Raw genomic sequence first — 25,194 nt, 5'->3', positions numbered from 1 at the left:
TTTTATGGCCAACATTCGTTATTTGCTCTTTCGCTATTTGTAAACACTTTTATGGCCAACATTCAGCTATAACGTTGTAATAACTTATGGCTAAGTTTGTATTGTTTCTTGGCTGTGTCTCAATTATCTATTTTTAAACTTACTCGCAGTTGTTCTTGATATGTTATTTCCAACATCGAAATACGTTCTTGTTGGCAGTGCTTAAATATTTATCAAATATACTCACTTACTGTTGTTTTGGCAATGTGTAACATACAGTTTACATTTTTGACCTTTTGTCCATCTTCTTTGAATTGTTTACAGTAAAGCTTTAAGGGTTTTTTTCAACGATTTTAACTTTCCGTTTGTTTGTAATACACTACGACTGTAATGACAATATATGATCTGTCACGAAACATTAGATAAAAGATACAATCAGATATAAACATTATATTGGTGTCGTTGTTGTGTTTCATTGTGTTTCCTTTTCATTTTTGCTCGTAGGTTTAGGCTATAAATGTATAAAACGGTGAAGTCAAGTGTGACGCCTTATTTTCATTTTAAACCACGAGTGTCGCTGAAGTACAACAACCAGAACTGCAGGGTGCGCTGTTTCAGTCCTGTTTAGTTTCCGTCTGATGAAGAAGAATGTGCAGGGCGGTGCAAATTGAAATCGTAGAAGAAGAATGCAGACGTGTTTATTATGATCAGCGTCTGCAGCATCCCGTTATCACAATCGCTCTCCGTCTGCGCCAACTTCAACAGGAACAAAATATTTTTTTCACAGAAAAGAGACAACTTTGACTTCATGTTTTAACAACAACAACGACGGTAAGAATCTGTCCGTGTTGCGGTAGTTCGACACCCGGTGAGGCTAAATGACACGTTATCGACGAGTTTCTCTGTAAATTGCCAATAAAGCGATCTTGTCTGATAACGGAAATGCGTATATCATCGTAACGTACGCTAATGTAACAACAGCAAAGGATTTGCCAAACGGGGGATGAATTTTAATACTGAGCGTTCTGTTTGATTTGTCACTTTACTTTGTCTTTTATCATTCGTAGATGGCCGGCAGGGGCAGGCTGGTGTCCTGTCTGTGTCTGGGGCTGTTTGGTGTGCTCTGCTGGGTTTGGGTCTCCTTTGCCTCCCTACCTGATGGTCATCTTACTCTGGAGGACTTGGATACAGTGGACCGAGGAGCCTTCTTGCCCCAGAGTGCTCTGTCTGAGATGGAGTTTTCCTCCATTAGTTCATACAGGGGACCTGGTAATACGGACCGCCGCAGCAACAAAGAGCTTCCCATTATCCTGTGGTGGAGCGGGGGGCTGTTCCCACATTTCCCAGGAGACACTGAACGCATCGACTGTGCCACATCCTCCTGTCTGGCGACAAGTAATCGCAAGGTACCGATACTGTTTGTATTCTCGCAACTTTTCTTTTGTATTATTGTTCTCTGTAACCCTGAGTTCCATCTTTAAAAGGTCCAACTTTACAAGCGGACAGCATCCATCATCTTTTACGGGACAGACTTCAGGGCATACGAGGCACCGCTTCCTCGTCTCCGTCACCAGACATGGGCACTGTTTCACGAAGAGTCGCCGATGAACAACTACATCCTCTCTCATGGACCGGGAATCAGACTGTTCAACTACACGGCCACCTTCCGCAGGGAGTCCGACTACCCTCTGTCCCTGCAGTGGCTGCCCTCTCTGGACTACCTGCTGCAGCCTACATCGGTGTCCCTGCAGGAGAAGAACCGTCTGAGGAGGGAAGGACTGGCTCCTGTGTTGTACATGCAGTCCCACTGTGATGTACCGTCAGACAGAGACAGATATGTCCAGGAGCTCATGAAGTACATCCAGGTACTAAACTGGAAATGTCACATCATTTCACCATAACGACATCAGATAGTTTGTAGGATGTACTGTACATCCGGCAGCGTTATGAGCAAAAAAAGTATTACTATAAAAACCTGATGACCAACTTTTTAAATTTCTAGTCCACTTGACTATTATAGATGGTATATACTGTAATTGTATATAAAATAATCATGTCTGTTTAATCATAGATTAGCCCAGAGAAACATATCTAAAGATGCAAGTCACATTTATTTAGTTTAAAACAGCCGTAAAATGTCGTCCCACTCAGTCCTTCAAAACCCACTCCTGAACCTTAACCCCTGTCTCTGTAGATTGACTCTTATGGAAAATGCCTCAACAACAAGGCTCTACCTGAGCACCTGGAGGACACAGCCACCGCTACTGGCGAGGAACCCGGGTTCATGAATTTCGTAGCACGCTACAAGTTCCACCTGGCTCTGGAGAACGGCCTGTGTCCAGACTACATGACGGAGAAGCTGTGGCGACCCCTCCATCAGGGATGTGTCCCCATCTACAGAGGGTCTTCAGTGGTGGCAGACTGGATGCCAAATGACCACAGCGCCGTAATCATAGACGACTTTGCGTCGCCGAAAGCTCTCGCCGACTTCCTCAAACGCCTGGATGAGAACGATGATGAATATGTGAAATACCTAGAGTTCAAAAATCCCAGACGTGTAACCAACGTACGTTTGCTGGAGGCTCTAGAGACCCGTGAGTGGGGGGTCAACGACATGAGCAAACCAAACTACCTGAACGGGTTTGAATGCTACGTGTGCGACAGAGAAAATGCACGGCTGGCCGCGGAACGAGCGTACAGGAGAGCACCTAAAAAGAACAAACCACCTCAGCCCAGAATGGCAGATAACTCCCACCTGGGATGCCCCCTGCCCAGTCCTGGATTTGGAGACGTCCCCGATTTACCTGCAAATGATGGGCGAGTGCTTCCCAGATTATTCGTGGGCGGGAGACAGGAATGGACCCATTAAAATTGTGTAATTAAAAACATCTGCTAAAGTGTTTGTTTATCTCTCCACAGATGGCTTCAAACATGGCCTCAGGATTACTGGCACAGTTTGGACCAAGCAGAGGGGCTGGAGTCTCTAATAAGACATAACGAGTCGGATCCTTCACTGCTCTGGAAGCACATCCAAAACATAGCTGTGAGCAGAGCCAGGGGTAAACACTAGGGGGTTTCAGCTATTATGCAGCCTCTCTGTTTAGATGAGGCAGAAATTGCTCATATCTTTTGCACCTGAGCCAACTCTCGTACTCTTTGGGGCATTACAGTCGTACTGTAACAGATTTTGATATCGCAGTCCAGTATTGGAAACTCCTTTGCCCTTTTTCCCAAAATTCAGTAATGGGAAAATAATGTCTTGAAAAGTTTTATTACTGTAACCAAGGTGCCATTACTGCCCCGTGTTGCTAACATTTACTGCATGCAGTGCATCTGTTCTACAGATGCACGTTCTCATTGGATTGAAGCCGAGCCACAGACCCGTTCTCGGTACCAGGGGAGCTCTGCCTAACTGTGTGTGAAGACCATCAAGGCTGCAGCCAATGAACTCTATTAGCTTCTTTTTTACAGTAACTCTGCAGGCGCCAATGAACTCTATTAGCTTCTTTTTTTTTACAGTAACTCTGCAGGTAGCTGATGGGTATTATTAGCTACAGTCACATTTATGTACACAGCAATTTTTTTAGTGACTATGCAAGGAGAATATTTCACCGGTGAGTGGAAAAAGGCCAATGTAAAGTTAAGCACAACTCCCAGTGGGAAATCATGTCGTTCTCAGGAACAGCTCAGCTAATAAAAGTCAGCGCTACACACTCCGTACTAAATTGTTAAACTGTTTCCCCCTTTTTTTACTCAGTACAATCATTGTTTTTGTGCAATCTTTGTCGTCGTGTTTTGTATCTCAAGGGTTTTTTTTGTTTGTTTATTTTGTTAACAAACCTCCATACATATGATCACACTATTTTGTATCAAGAAGAAAGTAAGTAAACATTTTGTAACAAACCCATTGTCTTAATTAGCTATCTCTGGATCTGAATTTTAGTAGCTCACCCAATTTGCCAGTTCTATTCTATTCACAGTTGTTCATCATTTTGTACATAGATGTCCTTCATACACTCGCTGAGGAAGATACAGCTGTTAACACCAGGGGGAGGGAGAGGGGGGAGGGTGGAGGCGGGGGCAACTCAGGTTTATATAATGGGTTGAAGACATCAGAAACTGCACCTTAGTAAGTATTAATATTAAGAATTAAGAATTCATACACTTTACTAAAACGGTCTTTCTGGTCAGCCTCAACCACAGCACGGTTCAAACTCAAGCCCGTCTGAACTCTAAGTTCTAAGACCAGTTTTCACTTTATATGCAAATGAATGGGAAGGTAAGGAGATGTGGATAAAAGGCTGGTGAAGAGTTCTATAATCAGTCCAAAGCTTTGGAGTAGCAGCTCTCGCAGTGGACCTTCCCACCGTGCAGGTACATGCTGTAGAGCAGATCTCCCATGGGCTTACTGCACACAGCACACTGCAATGGAAATGAAAAGAAAAAAAACATCAAAAAATATAATTTAAAAACCCATAAAGTACAGCAGTGTTTGTGACCTTTATAATTCAGTCATACATTAGAATCAGCCTCTGGGTAAATTCACTTTCACTGAAGCTGATGGAACAGTTTTAACCCTAAGGCTTCCATAGAACAAACATCATGTGGGACTATGTATTACAATTGTGGTTAAAGTTAAATAAAAAAAATATATATAACATTATCTAGTTAGTCATGATTAGTTATGATTAATTATCATTTTTCTAAATTTAGACCAAATGTCACATGTTTAACCATTCAAAACTGTGCAGGTGACTTTTTTTTCCTCAAAAAATTCTAACATTTGAATGAAACTGGATCTCTGTCTTGAGGCAAGGAAGCAAGTTATGACATGGCCCCAAAGACTTCTCTCAGAATTCCAAAAAGAAGGAATTCTCAGATGTACACACCGGAGCTAGGTTAGCCTGCAAAACTCAGCATTAACTGTGCTTCAGCAGATATAAACAACCCATGGTTTTGGTAGGGATTTAGTGACAGGGTTGTGAGTAAGGAGTCTTCCTTTGTAAATCCATTCAGCAGAGGGGAAAGGCAATACATTTTGACATTTGCACCGTGCAGGTTTTCTTCACGCTTTAGAGCTTTCAGAATGTAAACCTCTCACTTGTTCTCAGCGTCTTTTTTTAAGTCTATATCCCAATACGGTTTGTACACAACTTATATCTATCTGTCTTTCATGTTGGTGCAGATGTGAAAGCGATAAAAACACTCATATGTAGCTCTCAGCACAAAGGTGATACAGGTTACTTTTCACAGGTCAACGGATAAATTACCTTGAAGCATGCAGGGTGGGAGTTAATATTGAGGTGCTCAATGGTGATCTTAGCGTCACCGCCCACCTGCTCTCCGCAATACGTGCAGGTTGATGTCATCGAATGCCTGGGGGAGAGAGAAAAGCAGTGACAAGTAAACTTGGATGTTTCTGGGGTTTTTTGTGTGTAAGACACAGCCATCTTGCAGTTCCTTAAATAACCTCTGACCTTTGCTACCACGAGTGAGCGAATTCAAACAGTAAGAGGGGGTAAATAATCCTTTGATAATATGGCCTCGTCTTCTAAAGAATTTCTGCGTTGCTGCTCACCCATATCAAGTTTCGCCAAAACAGAAAATGTTAAGGTTAAAGCTGGTTTTGAAACAGGTTTAGTGTATGACGTTCTTAGCTGGAAAAGCTGCAAAAAGATTTATTGAGCAATCTGGGTATCAGGCTTAAAAAAGGAGGAGGGAACAGAAGAAGTGAATTGATGAAATGAAGTATGAGAAATTCTATGTGGTAAAGCTTCAAATACCTTCACCAATGGAAATATTTCAGAGACATTAACAACATTACTATTTTCTTCAAAAATTCTTTGAGAGTTCAAGTTTGGAATTAAATTAATTTCTCCTGCAAACCACCAGTGGGAGCCAGAGTGGCACCAGTGGTGCACGTACCGTAGTTTGAGAACCACTGGTTCCCACTGGTATTGTAGCAATGCTGTATTTACCTGGTGTAAGAGGAAGGGCTGCTGTAGGAGTAACTGTTGGAGGTGGAGGTGAAATAGTCTGAATCACTGCAGAGAAAAAAAAGACCAGTGAGTTATTGAGTCAAATGTTTGTGGATAAACTGTATAAATAACAATATAAAGTGTTCATACAGATGGCTTCTGTCTCCAGATCTATTTCTGTCTTCAGATGTATTCACGTACTCCTTCAGATACACGATGCCCCTTGATGATAAAGGAAGTAGTTAGTACTTGAAAAGTGCAGTAACTGTTAAACTGGGTTTAAAAAATGTTGAACTCACTTTTTGGCATCAGCCTCTGGCGTTTGGACCCGGGGTGTGTCCTCCAGCACAGTGCGGTTATAGGTTTGATACCTGGAGAAAGAGTGCAGCAGAGTTAATATCCTCCGGTCGTCTACACGCCGACGGCTGCGGTGTAATGACAGAGGCTGAGGGACTCCACATCTGTCAAATGTAACTCAGGAGATAATCATTTTCTGCCGTCGCTTGTTAATGGCACGCTGTTTAACGGACTGTGGTTTGACAAAAGGACATCTCTATTACACATCATTAATCTGACATCTGGAGGCTGGGATTCACTGGCAAGGAAATGAGGGCCAACAGAAAGACAATGGGCCGCAGCAGTTTGTCATTCAGTGGGAGAGGTGAGACTGGAGACGGCCTCGCCTCTCACACAGCACAGTGTCAGGTAACTGTAGATGCAGAACGTGGACCTGAATGAATGCGGCAAGGTCAAAGAAGGTCAACCAGGTGAGTGGACTTAAAGGTGCAGTGCTTGAACCTACAAGGGGCACCTCTAGAGATTTTCAAGAAATTATCCAACTAACTAATATATATTATAAATATATATGTATATATATACTAGATTAGCTACAGCAGAGCTATTTAACGGGAAATACCTGTCCCTGAGTACCTGAAGCACCTAGAGGGCTTAGAAAGACTGTGCGGGGGGTTTGTCAGTTAATCAGAATATGTAAATTCTTTGTTACAGCAAATTTTAATGTCCTTAAATAAACGTCAAACTGCACGATATAACTTAGTACAACATCATGCAGCATTAACTTAATCATTCGTCTTTAACTTGACATTTGTTTTGTTTACACTTATTAAAATAGCGCTCAGAGTGCCGTGTGCTTCCACCGGAGAAGGTCACTGCTGCCGAAGGACATCCCACTCCTTCTTTAAACAGGTTCTCAGGTGTATCCCAGACGTGGCCTTAATTGTCTCCGACTGCGACACACAACATTTAACTGAATGTCAGCCTGCCAAACGTGGCAAACACGCTGCCATAATGTGCGGTCTGACCTTGTCGTGTGAGTTTGCCGTGACAGAATATATTTAAGGCTGTATAGTCAATACTTTAAGTAAATATTTAAGATAGAGCAAACCGGTTTATTTGACGTCACATTTCTGCAAAGTCACCTACGTGACGATGTACATTTTATAAAAGAAAATTAAAAAGCGTTTAAACTGCTGTATTTTGGTAATTACTCCCAAGGCCTCAGGGGTCAACACAACGTTTACACTCCAGCTGTGGCTAATAGGTGACATTTCCACACACTGCCATACATTAGGAGACTTGTAAAAAAAAAAAAAAGTTTTGGTTCAGAGAGTCTTTACAAAAAGTCAGCAGACCGAACAGTGGAAAAATAATACTCAAATGTATTCCTGCATTATGCCGTGTCTGACACTAACAAAATCATAAACTCACCGATCCATAGCAGACTCTAGCTCCCTCTCTGTCTCCCTGGAAAATAAAGGGAAGCAATATTAGACTTTCACTGCAGGCTCAATAAGCTGAGCAGTATCCTGTGAAGTGAAGTGTACAGTGTAGAGCTGATCTTTCTAACACGCAGCTCCACAGGGATCTGAGTTTATTGACCAGGTGTGGTCTGTTTTCCTTTGGGCTGGAAAACTTGTCCTGATCCCTCCTCCAGAATACTGTCATTGTCAACATCACCTGCATGTTACTTAAACTACTCCACTCCTACTGCTCTCGAATGTCTCAAAGGTTTCCGGTTTTAAAAAGGGGGTTTTTGGAGAGGTTTACCCACCTGATAGTGGTGATGGTGGTGACAGTTTGCACGTGTGTCTCGGCGGAGCTTGAAAAAGAAGTGAAAGACAGTTTCCTATCATTATCATTCTGGCAGCAGTTGTGAAAAACAGCGGCAGTAATAAAGTCAGAGGAATGGAGGAGGAGAAAATAAATCTCACAGTGAGCCGTGAGAAACTTGTATTTAGCTCGCTTTCAATTAAATGGTTGACAGACACTGAATGTTAAAGTTCTCTAATTGCATCCAACTAAATCGCTGCAAAGAAGCGCTTTAATGTGGATTTAATGAGTTCAGCGTCTGCAGAGATACAGTACCTTTCTGCTGCTGCCTCCTGCTCTTCCTCCTCCTCCTCCTCTTCCTCCTCCCCAGTAGTGGTGGTAACATTATAAACAGTGGGTGATGTCCAGCGGTCCCATGGAGAATCATTCTCCTTGGACCTGGAAAAGATGACATATTTATTTAAAAGACACATATTTTTATAGTTTTTATAAAATGTAACAAACTGTGACACCACCTTTAGTAGACTTTAAAACTTAAAATAATAACTTTAAAAAAAAATAGAGAAATCCTCCAGACAATATAATGACAATGTCTTTAATATAGTAATATTAGTAATAAAGTTAGTTTTATGAAATAATAAGTGTGTTTGGGGTAATTTTTACTGTAGGGCTTCACAGGTGTCACAGCTTCAACACTTCTAATTAAATAAATAAAGATAATAATAATAGTAGTAATTATAATAATAATTGCTATTAATAATAATGATAATAATAATAATAATTGATTAGCCTACAGCTTTGTGGACTTTTGAATATGTTTTTAAAAAATCCAATGAGGGAAAACTGTAGTTCAAATCCATTAAGTTTATTTAATTCTTAATGACCGCCTGGATATTATGTCATACTAAACCAAGTTTTGGGCCAAATGCACTTTAAGGAAAAATTTAAAAAAATAAAACAATAAAGAAGTTTGAACAGCAACCTCAAGAAAAGAGATTTAAAAAATGGCTGCAGCACAGCAGAGCCAATGAGGATCAAAGGTTGACTTTATATCACTTTAACATCTGAGAAACTAACACTAAAATCTAGATTTGTAAATTGTTAGCATTGGCGACACTTTCAGGGTAATAACCTGGAAAGAAAGGAATAAAGAAGGAGGATAGAACAGGGAAGAGGATCCCCGTGTGCATCACATTCATGAGGGAACGTTGTAACCACTATATGGAGTACGTGACCCATTTCCATCGGCTCCAGTGCACAATGTCTTATGGCTCAAAGGCCAGAAGCTGCAGAGGCCTTTTTATTTCACCGTGGTGAAAGAGAAGGAGGTTACGGGTATAAAAGGAGCAGATGTGCACTTTTAACACGCCGCTCTAAACAAAGAGATGACTTACTTTCTCTCAAACATGATCATCGTCTGCTGATCCTGGTCTCTGTCCCGTGGTTCAGGCTCTGGGCTGAGAGTGGACGCACAAGTACACAGAAAGGCTTTTAGCACATAATGGACAATGATGGCCGCATGCAACACAAATACTGTACGTATACGTGTGTGTGTGTGTGCGTGTGCGTGTGAATCTAAGTGTGTCATCACCTCTCTTCTGTGTCTTTCTGCTCAGACGTGCTACTGTCCCATGTGTGTGCCCACGACCGTCGGGTGCTGAGACTGAGAATCCAGAGTGGGAGACGGTGGTGACATATGAGACAGGGGTAAACGTACGCTGACTGAGACCCTGATTCCTGTGACCCCCCCACTCTCCCACTAACACATTGGTGACACAGTTATGCACTATGGTAAATACCTTGTAGTGTTAGTGTCGATGGGGATGACGTCGTCTGCCAGGGACTCCAGTGCAACGCCACTCATTCTGTCAACACAGCCAGAACAGGTCCAGTTACCCTAAATTTGACCTAGACCACTTCTGTTCTTATTATTAACAATGAAAAGAGGGAAACTCTCGTGGGGGGAGGTAGAAATGCTTGTGGATAAAAACTTGTAATGACTCGGGATTTGTCTCTCTGAAAAAAGAAAATCTCTGGGGTCCCAAAAATGTGTAACATCAAAATGGGGCCACAAGGGCAGGAACCACTATGACTCGGGATTTGTCTCTCTGAAAAACGTATAAATCTCTGGGGTCCCCAAAAATGTATAACATCAAAATGGGACCACTGCACTAAGACCTGAATGAGACCTAAATAATTAGTATTTAATTTGTCTATATATATTTTTTTATATTATTTTGTCCAGAAATATTTGTTTGCTGTAAAATTTTTCAGTTTCTAAGAAGTAAATATAACTGACTTTAGGCATTTTCCTTCTTGTTGTCCTCACTGTGGTTGGGTTTGAGTTCACACACACACACACACTCACACACAGCGTGTCACCCCAGTTCTCAGAGAGCTGCACCACCAAGATAACACTGCCTCCCAGTTCATTGCATTGTTATTAACACCCCAACCTAAAGACGTGTCCTACTGCGGATTTGTACTGGCGAGTACACAAAGAAAATACTTTTATCAGTTTGTAAAACATGGTCCTGGGACAACCACACTAATAACCCATATCACAAAACAGAGAGTTGCAACGGAGGGTCTGGGGGGCAGGGAGGGGTGGCTTTCTTTATTTTTCAAGTTTATCAAGATTGAAAAATTAATTATTTTTTTTGCTTTTTCAGGTTTCCCAGGGAGCATCGGAGCCTAGTATTTGGACATTGTCAAACAAATTCTTTAACATCAGCTTAATAACACAAAGCTGAACATCATTTAGTTATTTCTAAATTAAAATAAATTCAGTGTTTTTTTTCTAAGAGGTGGTGTGCTCTAACAAAGCTGAACATCATTTAGTTATTTCCTAAGAGGTGGTGTGTTCTCTGATGTTCACATGCACGAGTGAGTTCAAAAAAATAAATAAACCCAGAAAGAGAATGATTTAAAACTAGGATGTGCTCAAAGTCGTTTAATTCAAAAGGCTGACTCAGTGGCGATTAATGGATTATGAAAGATTAATTTGCCTTAATTTACTTTCTTGTTGACTGAATTTAATCCTTAAACAACAGCAGCGAATAAGGCAGTGCTGGAAAAACAATTAGATTTTGCCTAATTTCTAACAAAGTGGTAGAAAAATCACTCAACGTACTTTGTCTCTGGACTTGGATCGTCGTTCTCCATTAGGGCCGTCGATGCACTGCAGGGAGAGGAAAATTACGAATTAGCGCAAGCGCGTCGACCAGATGCAGCGTGGATGGCGCGCCGCTCTCTGGCTGCTGATTATGAATATCTTATTGCAATCTTTTTGCACAAAGTGGAGCTGCTTTAATGGACGTGATGTTATGTAGTAACATGCTACAGATGGAGGTGACACAATAGCACAACAGTGTCATTTGCATTGTCATTCATGTACCTGTTGATGGACAAATCTGCCAGGGGCTGCAGCAGGTCAGAGGAGCTGCAATAGAGGAAAGTGTCTCATAATCACAGGCTGCTACATTATGCATGCAGAGAAGCTATCAGGCTGCTGGCAAACAGTCACAGCTCCAAACCAATATGATTACCTGTTAGAGGATGTGGTCCCTATCGGGTATGGATCAAATGGATCAGCCGAGCTGAAAAACAATTTCACACTGATTTCACTCTCAATTGTCAGCGCGGCTCATCTTGTGTCGGAGGAATTCTGATCACATTGAGTCATAATGGAAAGATTCAATGCCGTTTGAATGGCAAACAGAAACAGGGAGGAAACTGCGGCCAAACTCAATCAAAATCAGAATTTGGACGGCTCCCGCCAATGGAAAGTCTGATGTGCAGCTGAATGCGTGGGGGTGTGTGTATTTCTTTACCTCAAATAAACCCGGGTTGCACTCAATATCAGAGTGACGCCAGACATTATTAACTCTGATCTAAATTATTTCAGTCGGCGTTTTGTTTCCCCAGAAACCGCAAACTTGACCAATTGTTTTAAACTGATTCAAAAGAAGAAGGAAAACCTACATTCTAGTCCCATTTCTTTTTTCAAATTCAATTGTAATACAGTATATCATACAATGGAATACATCACCTCCTCTATCCATCTTTTAATTTTAAAAGTTAACTTATCGCATATATATTATATATTAAATGAAATTCAGTCGAGGTTTAAAGCAGAAGCTATGAATGTAGGGGTTTTCTCTGGTTCTGATGCAGTTTAATTATTCACTCTAGTTGACCTTAGGTATACATGTGAGTGCGAATCCTTATTTGTCTCTTTATGTGGCCCTGGAGTGAACCAGCGACCTATCCTGAGATACCCTGTCTTCAGCCAAAGACTGCAGGGACCGGCAGCTCCAGCTCCCTCTGCAGTCTTAAAAAGGATTAATTGGTAAAGGATGAAAGAATAAAATGTATTCATTAAATGCCCCCACACGGCTCAGGGTGGCTGGGAAAATGTTTAATGATGCCAGAAATGAGATCCTGGATCTTGGGCTTTGCTTCAAATATTTAAAGATAATGTGGTTAGAGAATGTACCATATAGAATACATTTAAAACCCATCCCAAACCCAGGGAAACCAGACCTGTGATCAGTAATTGTGGGTTTATCTATATTGTCTTTTAATATTTATATATTATTAAATATATATATTATATTTATTTTTACTGTGAACTGTATATTAGCGGTGTAAGAAAATACTGATACACTGATATTGCGATATTTAATTTCACAACAGCATATCGATATCCTACAGCACTGTATCCTTTTTCAGTTATTTATTTTCATTTTATTTTGCTTTAATTTCTTCTACAGTATTTATATAGCCCAGGCGTGGGCAAACTTTCTTTTGACTCACGGGCCACAATTGTTCTAACATTGAACAGGGGGGTCGGGTTAGGAGCAGATGGAGATGGAGCGTTAGTGTGAATGACGATAAATGACATGTAAAAGTCATACATAAAGGCTAAAATAATTTTATAATTTTCTACGCCATCTATTGGGGATATGTGGGAATTCAGGGAAAAGGCAGCAGTTACAATGATAATATAAATAAATGATATAAATTGGAAAAGTTTGGTGGGCCGGATTAAAAATCTGAACGGGCCGCATCCGGCCCTGTGCCCCAGTTTGCCCGTGTCTGGTTTTTCTATGTTGTTGTTTTTATCTGACCTGAGAATAAGGCTACAGAGATGAGATCAAATCTGAGATCAAACTTCCAGCCCTCGCCCCCAGACCTCTGCTCAGCACTGCATCAAATGCAATATAAGAGCCAGACACACTGACGTGGCCCGGGAGCAAACAAACTACCTCGACTTGGTGACTGTAGTCGTCACGTGTGAACTCCAAGGATCGGCGTTCTCCTCGGCGCTGAACAGGAGTCATGACATAAAAAGAAAGCAGAGCAGCGAGGGTGAATAACAACCGAGCGAAAAGAGAAAAAAAAGGAGGGCAGGTAAGGGTTAGTGTTTCTACTCATACACTATTTACAGTCTCAGTCCATTAGATATGCCTGGAATCCACTCAAGTGTGGAGAACGGCAGCAAATGCAGCTGAATATAGTATGTGTGTGTGTGTGTGTGTGTGTCTCCGTACCTCTGGTCGGTGATAACCACAGTGGTGGTGGTTACTGTGACTGTTTCAGTGGTGCTGGTGTTCAGACAGACAGCAGAGTTAGTATTCAGTCAAGTGTGTTCCCGGCTGCTGCAGCAGCTCAGAGCAGACAGTTAATTGTTTAAAAGCAGCCACCAGTCATCTGCCTCTACCTTTGTGTTTCCTCCGACGTCTCCTCTGCCGACTTCTCCTCCTCTCGCTCCATGCTGAGGCTGCCCGGGTACAAAAACAAAAGCTGGGACGTTAATTAATGCAGGATGTTCTCTTCACAGATAAGACGCAGCTCCCTGTCTCTCCAGCAGGAAGTGCAACTTTGTTTCTCTCCAACTCACATCATCAGTGCTTTGAAGAAACCACAAGCTTTTCTTTGTGTGTGGGTGTGGGTCGAAAGAACTGACCACAGGATGGACAATAACAATGTCTAATAGCATACTTATTGTTTGATGTAGTAGTTAAAATAAATGTCACTTTCACTATGGTCAACATTTTTTTTAACAAACACATTTTTTTTAAAGTCAAAAAAGCAATTTTTGTCCTTTTTTTATTTAGTTAAACTTAAATTAAATCACTTCTTCCTCACTTTTATAATTTAGATTGTATTTATGAAATGTTTACCCTCCTTCCCTGGGTTTGTATTTGGTATTTGCAGTCTTGTGAACTGATTACATTTCAAGCAGTTCTAATTTATGTAAATTCCCAAACCATTAGCAATTGCCTCCTCTAAAACTAGCGATGCAAACATGTGGCACTCGAGGAGGTACGAATGAGAAACTGTGTTCCTCACCTGCGTGCCTCTGTATTGATTGGAATTACATCGTCAGCCAAGAGATCCAGGGAATTATTGGTCATTGCCGGTTCTGCATGGCTGAAGAAATCAAACAGAAAAGAAAAACAGAGCTGAACTTGTGCACTATTTCTTCTTTTTTTACAATCTGAGTATCCAACTCTAAAAAGTTCAGGTGAAGCTTCAGTTCAGCTGCCTACTGTCCAGGGAGCTATTGATTTCTGATAAATAGATAATTCTTTACAAATCTCTGTCTTCAGGTGCAGCTGGAAAAGAGGCCATTCTATACCTGTCTAATCCACCGAGCAAATCCTGACTCCAGCGTCCAGGACTGGGGGGAACTGGCTGTGCTGATTCCTCTGGACTGCAGAGGTGGAGAAAGGAGAAGGGATTCAGGATTTAGAAAATATCTCCGAGGAAGAGCAGGCCAGATGAGTTAGGAGAGGGGGGAAAAAATCATTCGAGGTCAAACAGTGCCACCTTGTGGGACACGTGCACATTATAGCTCAGTGGCACTTGCACATAGTATTTCATTACAAACCCGTCACTGAGAGCCAGGAGATCGTCTGTTAGAACTTCACAGCTGACGAGCACAGGGGCGGGATCCTTTGCATCACTGCAGGCAATGAGAAGGGGAAAAAAAAGTTTGTCATCTGGTTGTACCTTCAAGGTCAAAACGTTCCAAGACAAATAAAAATACATAAATAAAATGAATAAAGCTATTTTGTAAAAAAAAAAAGAAAAAAAATACTCTAGTCTCGTCCATTCCCCACTGTGAGGACGATGTTCTTTGGGTTACATTACACTCCTATGCTTTTCCAAACACAGGTTACATCTGTATGTTCGAAAAGCCCTGTCTTATTCGTAGCCAGGCAAAAAAGTTCAAAGACAGATTGAAAAAAAAAAGTGATTTTTAAACATAACATTGCTATTTCTCTACAACAGAGTTTCCTTCAGAGAATTCCATATTTGAAGGATTCTGGGAGATGCCTTTGGCACCAAATTCACCAACCACACTCTTAACTTTATCTAAGGACAGAAATCAAACATTTTGAAAAAAAACAAACACATTTAGCAGATGGAGCCAGACCTAAATCTGTTGCAAGGTAACTAATAATTTTAACAGCTTCAAGGTTGGTTTAAATTATCATTATCATTAATTGATTTCATTATCAGTCGTCATTTTTCAAGTTTTAGTTCAGAAACTCAAATAAAATTAATAAAATTAACATCTGTCTTAGAACTCTTTGACCTACACATGTAAATTATAAACATTGCAGTAGTTGAGGCTAGTTATTTGAACACCATTCTCAGTAAAGTATTCTCAGCTCTGTTGTGGATTATACTGGGATTTATCTTTTCTTTTAATGCCAACCCTAAAATTAGAGGGGAAAAAAGAAAAAGTAATTTTTTTTCTACCTGCTCTCCTCACTGCGACTCTCCACTGAACCTCCTTCCTCCTGTGTCTGCTCAGGCTCAACATCCTTGTGACTGCAGAGGAAATAGTGTAGATTATCAGATGTTGTGATGCTAGGGCTGGCTGCACAAACATGTTAGTTTCATGCTAATCTTTTTTTTTTTTCGTTATTTGATGTTTTTTTTTCTTCTACTACCTGGTTGATGTGGTGTCAAAAGGAATGAGAGTGTCATAGAAGGCAGCCAGCGTCTCAACGTTGGAGCTGTGGAAATAAATGGAGAACAAAGAAATAGTTTCACAGGGCAGCGTTCAATCACACCACAGCAAACATTCCTACGGCGTAGGTGAAACTATCACTGTTGGAGAATAACTGTGTACACATAATAATTCATACCATACAAATATTTACACACACACACACACACATACTGTCTGATTCTCATGAGTTGTTAGTACTGGTATGTAGACACACTGCACTTACTATAACCATTACAAATGTGTCTGAGCTCAATCCTAATCCTAATTCTAGTCCTAAAATTCTCAGTGAGGACCTGAAAATGTCCCCACAAGTATAGCTATACAAGTATACATGAAATACTACTGTCAAGACATGTACTGTATTATTAATGAAGACATACATGAATACAGAATTATATGTTGACCTATATAAACACGGGTGCTATATACTGTGTAGTTAGTTAAAAACTATTACATCTATTTCTCCATCGTAGCATGTGGCTAACGTTAATTTTGAAAATCTGACCTTGACTTTGGCACAAGGTCCGGGTGTGGAAGATGTTCTGGCTCTATCTCGATGACTGGTTCTGGTTCTGGCTCTGGTTCTGGTTCTGGCTCAGGTTCTGGTTCTGTCTCAGGTTCAGGTTCTGGTTCCTGTTCTGTTTCCAGGGTATGCTCCTGCTTTAGTAGTTGTATTTCTAGCTCTTGCTTTAACTCTGACAACAACTCTCGCTGTGGTTCTGGTATTATCTCTGGTTTCTGCTCTGGTTCCAGTTTCATCAACGGGTCTAGTTCTGGTACCGGCTCTTGTTTTTCTTCTGGTTCCGGTGTGGGTTCTGGGTCACGGGCAGGTTCAAGAATAGTTTCTGTTACGACTGTGATGTCTGTTATACGGAAAGATAAATCAGGAGATTCTGTAACAGTGGAGGTGGGAACAGGTGAAAGCGGTGCCTTTAAATCCTCAGGTGTTAATACTGGACTCTGCGTGACCTGGTCAGTGCTGGATTGACCTGAAACTACTGGAACCTCTGGCTCTGGCTCTGTGCTGACAGCTGGAACAAAGACAGGGATGAGTTCAGGGAGAGGGGTGGCCACCTTGGTGCACCCTGGTGTCATGTCTTCAAATGGGTCTCTTGATGAAAGGGTCATAGGGGCAGGGTCTACTTCTGCAACGAGGTCTGGTACAGTGTCCTGCACCTTTGGCAGAGCTGGTTTCTCCACCGCCACGTGGACAGATGTCGTCGTGCCGGTGTCGCCTCTGTGAACAAGAGAGATGATTAATGAATCTGAAGAAGCTGAGCTTTCTGGTCACATGGTGCAGGGGAGAACGGCAGAGACGTACGTTTTGCTTGGTTGGACCCGTGGTGCAGGAGTAACAGGTGTGACAGGAGCAGGGAGCGGAGAGCTGACGGGCTCCGAGGTCGGCGGGCTGTCATCATCGTCAAATATTTCCACTCTGCAATTTAGCAGACAAACACAAATACATACAAACATTAAGACGTGGCAACACATTTGTATTTTGACTTTCATTCTGACATGATGTAAGGGAGAGTTTACCTTTTAGCCACAAACGATACACTGCTGTTGAGAGGCGTGTCGGCAGTATTTTCTCTAGACCTGAGGTTTGAAAGTTTGGTATTTTCTCTAGACCTGAGGTTTGAAATCACACATTAGCTTTAGCATTATTCCGCTAAAAATTGTAATAAACTTAGAGATACCCAGGATAAAATTAAATAAAGTTGCTTAACTACTAGCGATTAGAAGACTATGATATTGTGCTAATGTGGCAGTATACTGCCCCCTATCTGTATTTTTCAGCTTTTGTTTTGGACAGAATCCAGAAGAGCAAAACTAAAGTATACTACACTAGCATTTTGTGGAATAAATAACTTGCATTTTATGCCCTGTTTTAATAAACAACAATTCAAAATTTACTGCATGCTCTACTTGTATTTTATGAAGATGTTGACAGACTGTACACATCATACATACTCAAATTTCTTAGCAGCAGAAAGTACGTAGGACCGCTGTCTGACTGCAGCTTTCTTCACCACACTGCTGGCTGCCTCCGTCCTAGGAAATCAAAAGCAAAAATGTGAAGGTATTTTTTTTATTTTTAGAAGTATGTGACAGTGTACTGCATGGTAATACTGTATATTTTTAAGCCTGTGAGGGGGCTTGTACCTTTTCTCCAGTTCTTGAGTGCTGAGCTGAAAGTCCGGGTTCTCTGAAGTGGACCTGACCGTGTGAGGGGCTCTGAGGAGCAGAGACACGGACATGGAAAATACAGTCTTACTCTCTAGCTGTCAACAGCTCACTGGCAATTCTGGTTCACACACACACACACTCACATTCTCTTGTAGGTCTCCGAAGGCTTTTTGGTGAATTGTGTTGCTCCACTGCAAAAAAAAAAAAAAAAAGCAGATGGTGAAGTGAACACAGGTCAGTGAGAGTTCATCACAGTCACATCTCAGACAAAACTCTCACCTGAAATCAGTGGGTGATAAGGAGGGTGCAGGCTTGTCATCCAATTTAGTGAAAACACCTCTGAGAAGAAAAAAAAAGAGTGTGATATTATGAAAGAACATAATTCCAAACAAGTGTGAGATTTTAATAATCAAACAAGTTAGAACACATCTCTCGGCAGAGTCCAAAAGTTTTAAGCTTTGAGGAGTTTTGAACTTTGTTGTATTTCACTGAGTCTTTCAAACCTAAGAATCTTAGAATGAAAGCCAACGTCATGTTTTTCAATCAAACATGAATGGAAACCTGTTACAATAATTAAAAATTTGAAACAGGTTTTTCATCGAGCTTTATCTGCATTATTTTCACTTTTCTCAAAACTGAAAGAACTCAAATTTAATCCTTGGACAAGCTGAAGAAGCAGTGGCCTGGAGTGAAGGACATCTGAAAGAATTCTCTGATAGAGAAGTCAAAATAAGTAATTTATTAAAATAAGTTAGAAACCTTTAAGCAAAAAGCAATAAATCTTTTTTTTAAAATAAATAAAAAATAGCAAGTGATCATACAACTTCTATTATTCTATAAACAAAGAAACAAAATAAGGCAAGCTATGTATGTACGGTAAATATAATCTATGCATAGATAATTGGTAACTATTATCAGTAGATATTATTTTATACAAACCAGACACATACAGTATGTATGTCCACAGATAAACACACACACACACATATTTCTAGAAAGCCTATTTCTTGCTGTATGAATGTGTTATTGTCAGTGTAAACACTGAAACCAAATGGAACAGAACTGACTCTACAAGTCCTACCTGATCAGGTATCCCGATGTTGGCGCTCTAAGTTCAAAACAGAGGTTTGTTGTCAGCAAAATCACGTTACATCACAGGTTTCAATGATTCCATGAGATAAAAGAGAGAGAGAGAGAGAGAGAGTGGTGGTGGAGAGCACTGTTTACCTTTCAGTGTCTGGCTTGGTGGGTGGCGGTGGGGCAGGCTTGGTTGGTGAAGGTGTCGGACTGGTCTCATTAGGCGCTCCATTCAGACGACTCGCCCTCACCTCAGCTATCCTGCGTGGACACACAGCAAATCCGCATTTGGTTTTTGTTGAGCCAACAAAACACGAATGACACTGAATGGGCATCGTTTCATCATCATGGGCTTTACCAGGGTTTCTCCTCCTCGGTTTCAGACTGAGGTTCACTCTGACGCTGCATCCAGCTGCAGTCTCCCTTCAGCTTGGTCCGCACTTTGGTGGTACGAAACACAGCCGCTAGGTCCCCCTCTGAGACACAGGCACAGTACGTCACACACATACACCATGGTGCCATACATAAGCCACACTCCATCATTAAGATCAATGGAGGTTTTTAAATGCATTATATAAGTTAGAGGTTAGTTTCTCCAACTGACTGAAATCCAAAAAAGGGAGTTCAAGTTTTGCATATATTTTTCAAAATGAATAATTCTATTTTCCAATGACATGTTGGATTTCTCCCAATCAATAATGATTCATTCTGGTCACATAGAATCATGAGTAATCATGAGTAATCATGATTAATAGTGATTAATTGTGATTGTGATTAATCACGGTTAATCATGGTTAATCATGGTTAATCGTGATAAATTACAATTACAATGAACCATGATTACCAGGATTAATCCACATCTATGCTGTGATTCATCAAAGTTAAATTTTAAATCTTTTGACAGCTCTAACATATACAGAATTTAAATACTGTATGTATTTTGGTGATTAGCAGCGTGGTCGAAGTAATAAGCTAAAGAACTCCCTTCAAAAAGTAAAAAAGGTAGTCATTTTTCATCACTCTCTGCCCGATGGCATGCGCAATTGTTTGTATGACCTTTTGGGTCAGCGCACAACACATCATCAACTGCTACGTGCTTTACATTCAGTCCAAGTTATGTAATTTAAGGAGTCCACCTTTCACTTTGCCGTTCGACATGCTTCTTCTCCACGTTCCTTTCCCGCGTCTTGGTTTTCAGTTTCCTACAGAAACAAGAAACAGAAACCCAAGCATGAGTGAGCAGTTTTGGAAGCAATTCAAAACTCGAGGCAGGCTGTTTGAAAATATGTTCCTCTACAATTTGTTCCCTCCCATTAAGGAACACATGCTCCGTTGAAACATTCTTGAGTCTCATCCCTCAGACATGTAGATGGTCCTGTTCTTCCACTTACCAAAAACACCCAGAACAAAAAAAAGAAAAAAGAAGAAAAAAGACGACTATTCCCCAAATACAAAACAACAAGGAGGAACATGCTGTTATAATCCCTCGCCTTTAAGTACAAAATATACTCACGCAGACAGATTAATGGGGTGGGAAAAATGTCACCTCATATTTTCACACACACTCAGATTTATAAATGAAGTACTCAGAGGCAAAAAAACACTCTGTCTCGATGTTGAGGAGAGAAAATAATAATGGAACACTGCGTTTTGCTCATATAAAAGTTGACGTTAGTAACGAGTAATCCAAAATGACACCATTAAATCCACAATGCAAATAACTCCCCGAGCTGCAGGTTTGCTTAATCTAAACACTGCTGCAGTCAAATATCACTAAGAAAACACATGGACTCAGGTCTGAAAAGGTAAATTTAACCTGGATTCAACACATCAGCTACACACAATAAATGATTAATGGAGAGAAACGGTATTAGGGCAAGCAAAAAGGCAGGACATAGCAACCTCAAGGTTAAAAAAAAAATTTTTGAAGCACACACACATTACCGTGATCAGGGGGGAAACACCCGAAAAATATGATGACTCTCCCTCTACACTTTATCCTCTTGATAAATCAACCTCTAAACACAGAGAAGAATCCAGACGAGCTGCTGCATCAGATCGTAAACGACACAAACATCTGCCTACCTGCTATTACTAAATAGCCAGCAGAGCAAAGTCCATGCAGTTGAGCCAAGAACCAGCGTGTGTGTGTGTCCCACTGAGTGAGGCCGGTGTGAGTGGAGAGAAAGTCTGTCTCAGTCTGACAGGTTGTCTCCGTCCCCTCAGTCGCTGAACAAGTGCAGGTGAAGGCTCTCACAGGCTGAGCCAGTCAAGGAAGTTAGACATGGAAGGGAGCAGTTTGTTTGTTATTCCTATGTGTGTGTGTGTGTGTGTGTGCATGTACATGCACTCATCAGAGGTTGCTAAGAACTTATTTTGTGTTTACTACATTTGTGCTTTGTTCACAGCGGTGCGTCACAGCGCACCTGTCCTACAGGTGGACAGGAGACAACAGTGAGCGTCCAGGGCTGATGGGAAGTGGGGAGGAGGGGATGGTGGGGTGGGGGGAGGCAGAGACAGAGGAGCACAGCTTGGCGTAACACAAACGAAGCAGCTCACAGCAACGTCTCCTGTGGGAGCCCTGCTCTCATGCTCAGTGAGCAAGAAAAACCCAGGAAACACACATCATTAAAATGTGATCAAGACACAACACACAACACACACACACACACACACCACCCAAGAGATGAGATAAACACAAACTTTAGTCTGCACACCAGGGGGAACAGGCAACGAGTCAATCTACGGACTTAGACTGAAATCACACACCGATTTCTCTGAAAATGATTCCGTCAAACCAGTCGTTTCACCAAATGTTTTCCAAATACACAGCAATTTTCTTTAAATAAATACAGCAGGTAAACGTCAGTCTGAGCCTTGGAGAAACATATTATTTACTTTACTCTGAGTCACTTTTGAATGGACCAGTAGATCAGTGATTTCTACGCTGGTGTTTCTGACTTGTCCAATAAACAGTGAGACGATTACAAAGCAGCTTGGACTCAGAAGAAAGGGTGCGGATGGATTTCACAGCGTGTCACACATAGAGAGGGAGTAGGTGGAAGAGGAAATTAGCAAGTGTGAAGAGCCAAAGTTTCACTCTGGTGAACACTCCAGTCAGTGTCATTTATCTGCACAGATCCCCGTACCAGGTGAAACAGGTCGGACCGCCTCGCACCGAGTCTCTGCCTCTCGCTGTGAATCATTTGGGTGCTGCTGGCGTAGAATTAAAAGGAGAATGCAAAGTATCTGAACCTAACCCCCACCTTGTTGTCACCACACCAAGAGGAGGAATGAGAAAAATGATTAAAGGGGAGGGCGGGGCGTAGGGATCGAGGATTCACCAACAAAGAGTGAATATCTGTGGTGGCTAACTAGCACACAGTGAAGCTGAGAATGTGATAACATCTCGCTAGACTTGATCAAACTGACAGAATGACAGACAGGACTGAGAGACATCGGCCCATCCCAGTCCTTTCAATGTTGTATTCCATGACAGGCCTTGAACAGCTTTCTAAGACAATACTAAAAATTAAATTAAATAATGAAATGAAGCAATTTGAAAAGTATGATTAAATGTTTTTACACAGAGCAAAGAGCAATTTTTGAATATAGCACTTTTTTTACATGCTAGCATAATTTGATAAACATTTTACATTGATAAAAAAATTAAACTACTTCCAACAAAAAATAAAAAAGGTCAAAATGAATTATATAAAAATACATTTTCTAAAGATATCGTAAACTGGGGGTTCCCACCTGTACTCTACAGCGCCCCTAATGGAAATAGGACTATAATGAAGACAGGCCTAATCATGTGGATATATACCTATTGCTTCAAGTCTCCATGGACGCTTATTTTCGGGAACTAGTGAAACACGTACTGCCAAGAAAGTCAAAGACGTTCACGCAGTACAGAACGAAGACAAAACACAGAAAATACTAGAAAGAAAACTAGTAAGAAATGTCACATGTGAACAAATTTAAAACAAGAGCAAACGTTTAATCAGTCTTGAATAGAAAACCTCTGAGCAGAAAATGAGTCAGCATAAATATTTTTAAAAATAATTAAAATTTTACCTATTATATCCTCAACCTTAAAAAGCATCTAAAGTTGAAGAGAGAAAAAAAATCGCTGCCGCAGATTTATGAACCTCATCCTTTGGTTAAATTTATGTAAAGAGCAGATTGACTGTGTGATCTTGTGAATGATTTCGTCTCGTCCAGAAAGGAAAGGTTCGTTCAGTCAATTAATTCTTTTTGAATCCAGCCATCCTGGGAATCGCTGCACAGCTCATTAGTGAACAAAGCTAAAAACACCGCCACACAGCCCAAGATGTTCGGAAAAGTTTTCCAAAAATGAAACGAGATTGTCAATTTATGGCAAGAGTTTGCTTATTTTTTCAAAGCTATGTTGGAAAGCTTTTGTGTGTCTGTGTGTTGTTGTGTGTTTTCTTTTATTTCAGTCAAGTAAGCTTCGCCTGAGGTTTAAAATATATTTTTCATCTCGTTCACTAGCATCACAAATCACATTAGGGATTTTGTTTCATCCCTTAATATGATCCGTCCTCATCCTTTTTTAAAAATCTATTTGGAATTATTTTGACTTTTAAACAGGGAGCTGCTCTGTATACACTCTGGCCTCCACTCAGAGGTGTCAGAATTCCTCAGAGGATTCAATTCTCAGTTCAGCCACTGGTTTTGAAGATCAGTTTGGGCTCACAGTCACTGCTTTATTCATCGAATCCTTTATTCAGTATGGGAATGAGGTTGAGGTTTTGTGTGTGGTGTTGATAAAACGTCTCTCACATAAAACTACAATTATTTTAGTAAAAAATCTAAACATCTCCAGACATCAGAAATAAAAAGGTTTTACCTGTCTAATCAGTTTCAGGGGGCAGAGTTACACCCTGGATCAAAGGTCCATCACAGGGAGACAATGGACCATTCACACACCCATTCACACCTAGAGTCATTTTAGAGTGAACAATTAAGTCAAAGTCAGTGGTTTCCAAAGTGGGGGGCGGACCCCAGGATAAAATGGTGAAGTTCATTGTTAATCAGTCTACAGTTTGTCAAAATCCATTTGACAATTTTGTCAGTCCTGCAGTGAGTGTATGGTTTGATCTAATACCTGGATTTCTGCTCATATAATAAACTAGTTTCACCCACTGTTATGATTCTGTAGTCATGACCCAGAGAGTGAGACCCCAACATACAGTACATGTTATAAATGTTCACAACTGACAAAGTTGAAATCTTACCTCCGTTGGTGAGTGGGCCAGTCCACATGCTGCCAGAATCACTCCCCCACATGTTCACCTGAAAAGTTCTGGCACTGCCATATTTGGATTGAACCAGTTTTTCAGGTCTGTGTTAATGTAGAACGACTGCATGCGTCAGTCCATCTGTGAAACTCCAGTGATCAACAACGGACACACACTCCTGGCCTTTCTAACGCGCTTAGGGAGCAAGGGGAGTTCTTGAGCAGGAACCAGCATTTCTCCTATTACTAACCCAATCCTGTAAGCACTGGACCAGGGGCTGTCATCAGAGAAACGTCATTAGCAGTGATAGCCAACTAATGACAGCGATAATGACCTAATTTTCCAGGAACAAAATGTCGCTGGTGCACGTCCACCTCTAAACACCTGACGTTCTCGACTTTGACCGCCCCTCCACTTACTCCGATGGAATCATCACAGCACCTGACCTTTTCCCATCGATCCACATTCTAATCTTTAGACTCAGAACTAAACTGATTAGACTCACGTTTCCCGAGGCTGTGCAGCTTTAATCCCTTTTTTTTTTTTCTCAACAATGATCAAGGGGAACTGTGCAGGCCTTCACTATTAGACACAGCAGTAAAAC

General features: G+C 41.1%; 2 protein-coding genes across 14 annotated transcripts; one reads left to right on the top strand and one right to left on the bottom strand.

The window, feature by feature from the left end:
- Positions 1 to 640: 640 nt before the first annotated feature.
- Positions 641 to 3,882, top strand: pofut4 (protein O-fucosyltransferase 4). 6 transcript variants are annotated; one of them, XR_003052085.1, is made up of 7 exons: positions 641 to 810; positions 1,047 to 1,385; positions 1,464 to 1,844; positions 2,174 to 2,796; positions 2,899 to 3,022; positions 3,324 to 3,461; positions 3,510 to 3,882. XR_003052085.1 is itself a non-coding variant. In XM_025063410.1 (7 exons), the coding sequence occupies exons 2-6, from the start codon at positions 1,047 to 1,049 to the stop codon at positions 3,399 to 3,401; spliced, it is 1,545 nt and encodes a 514-aa protein (XP_024919178.1). In that variant the 5' UTR covers positions 641 to 810; the 3' UTR covers positions 3,402 to 3,418; positions 3,464 to 3,882. The 6 variants fall into 6 exon arrangements, 3 of the variants coding, with proteins under 3 accessions (XP_024919178.1, XP_024919179.1, XP_024919177.1); XR_003052084.1 differs by having other exon boundaries at positions 2,899 to 3,038; positions 3,324 to 3,441; positions 3,486 to 3,882; XR_003052083.1 differs by having other exon boundaries at positions 2,899 to 3,038.
- znf185 (zinc finger protein 185 with LIM domain) lies at positions 3,773 to 25,133 on the bottom strand. 8 transcript variants are annotated; one of them, XM_025063405.1, is made up of 34 exons: positions 24,588 to 25,133; positions 20,460 to 20,525; positions 19,682 to 19,799; positions 19,474 to 19,584; positions 19,328 to 19,354; positions 18,526 to 18,585; positions 18,390 to 18,437; positions 18,223 to 18,294; positions 18,031 to 18,111; positions 17,596 to 17,655; positions 17,381 to 17,494; positions 16,565 to 17,296; positions 15,998 to 16,063; positions 15,804 to 15,878; positions 14,926 to 15,000; positions 14,674 to 14,748; positions 14,385 to 14,465; positions 13,753 to 13,812; positions 13,583 to 13,636; positions 13,298 to 13,357; positions 11,576 to 11,626; positions 11,425 to 11,469; positions 11,161 to 11,208; positions 9,827 to 9,892; positions 9,619 to 9,690; positions 9,422 to 9,484; positions 8,343 to 8,465; positions 8,029 to 8,076; positions 7,686 to 7,721; positions 6,257 to 6,328; positions 6,108 to 6,179; positions 5,958 to 6,023; positions 5,250 to 5,355; positions 3,773 to 4,401 (listed from the first exon to the last, which is right to left on the bottom strand). In XM_025063405.1, exons 2-34 carry the CDS (start codon positions 20,479 to 20,481, stop codon positions 4,300 to 4,302), a joined length of 2,961 nt encoding a protein of 986 aa, XP_024919173.1. In that variant the 5' UTR covers positions 20,482 to 20,525; positions 24,588 to 25,133; the 3' UTR covers positions 3,773 to 4,299. The 8 variants fall into 8 exon arrangements, with proteins under 8 accessions (XP_024919173.1, XP_024919176.1, XP_024919175.1 ...); XM_025063408.1 differs by having other exon boundaries at positions 19,682 to 19,796; XM_025063407.1 differs by lacking the exon at positions 24,588 to 25,133 and adding an exon at positions 21,409 to 21,659 and having other exon boundaries at positions 19,682 to 19,796.
- Positions 25,134 to 25,194: the final 61 nt, after the last annotated feature.

This window comes from Cynoglossus semilaevis, chromosome 15, assembly GCF_000523025.1.
Source record: "Cynoglossus semilaevis isolate Cse_v1.0 chromosome 15, Cse_v1.0, whole genome shotgun sequence".
Classification (NCBI taxonomy): Eukaryota; Metazoa; Chordata; class Actinopteri; order Pleuronectiformes; family Cynoglossidae; genus Cynoglossus; species Cynoglossus semilaevis.
The sequence above is the reverse complement of the archived record's forward strand: the minus strand, read 5'-3'. Positions and strand labels throughout refer to the sequence as shown.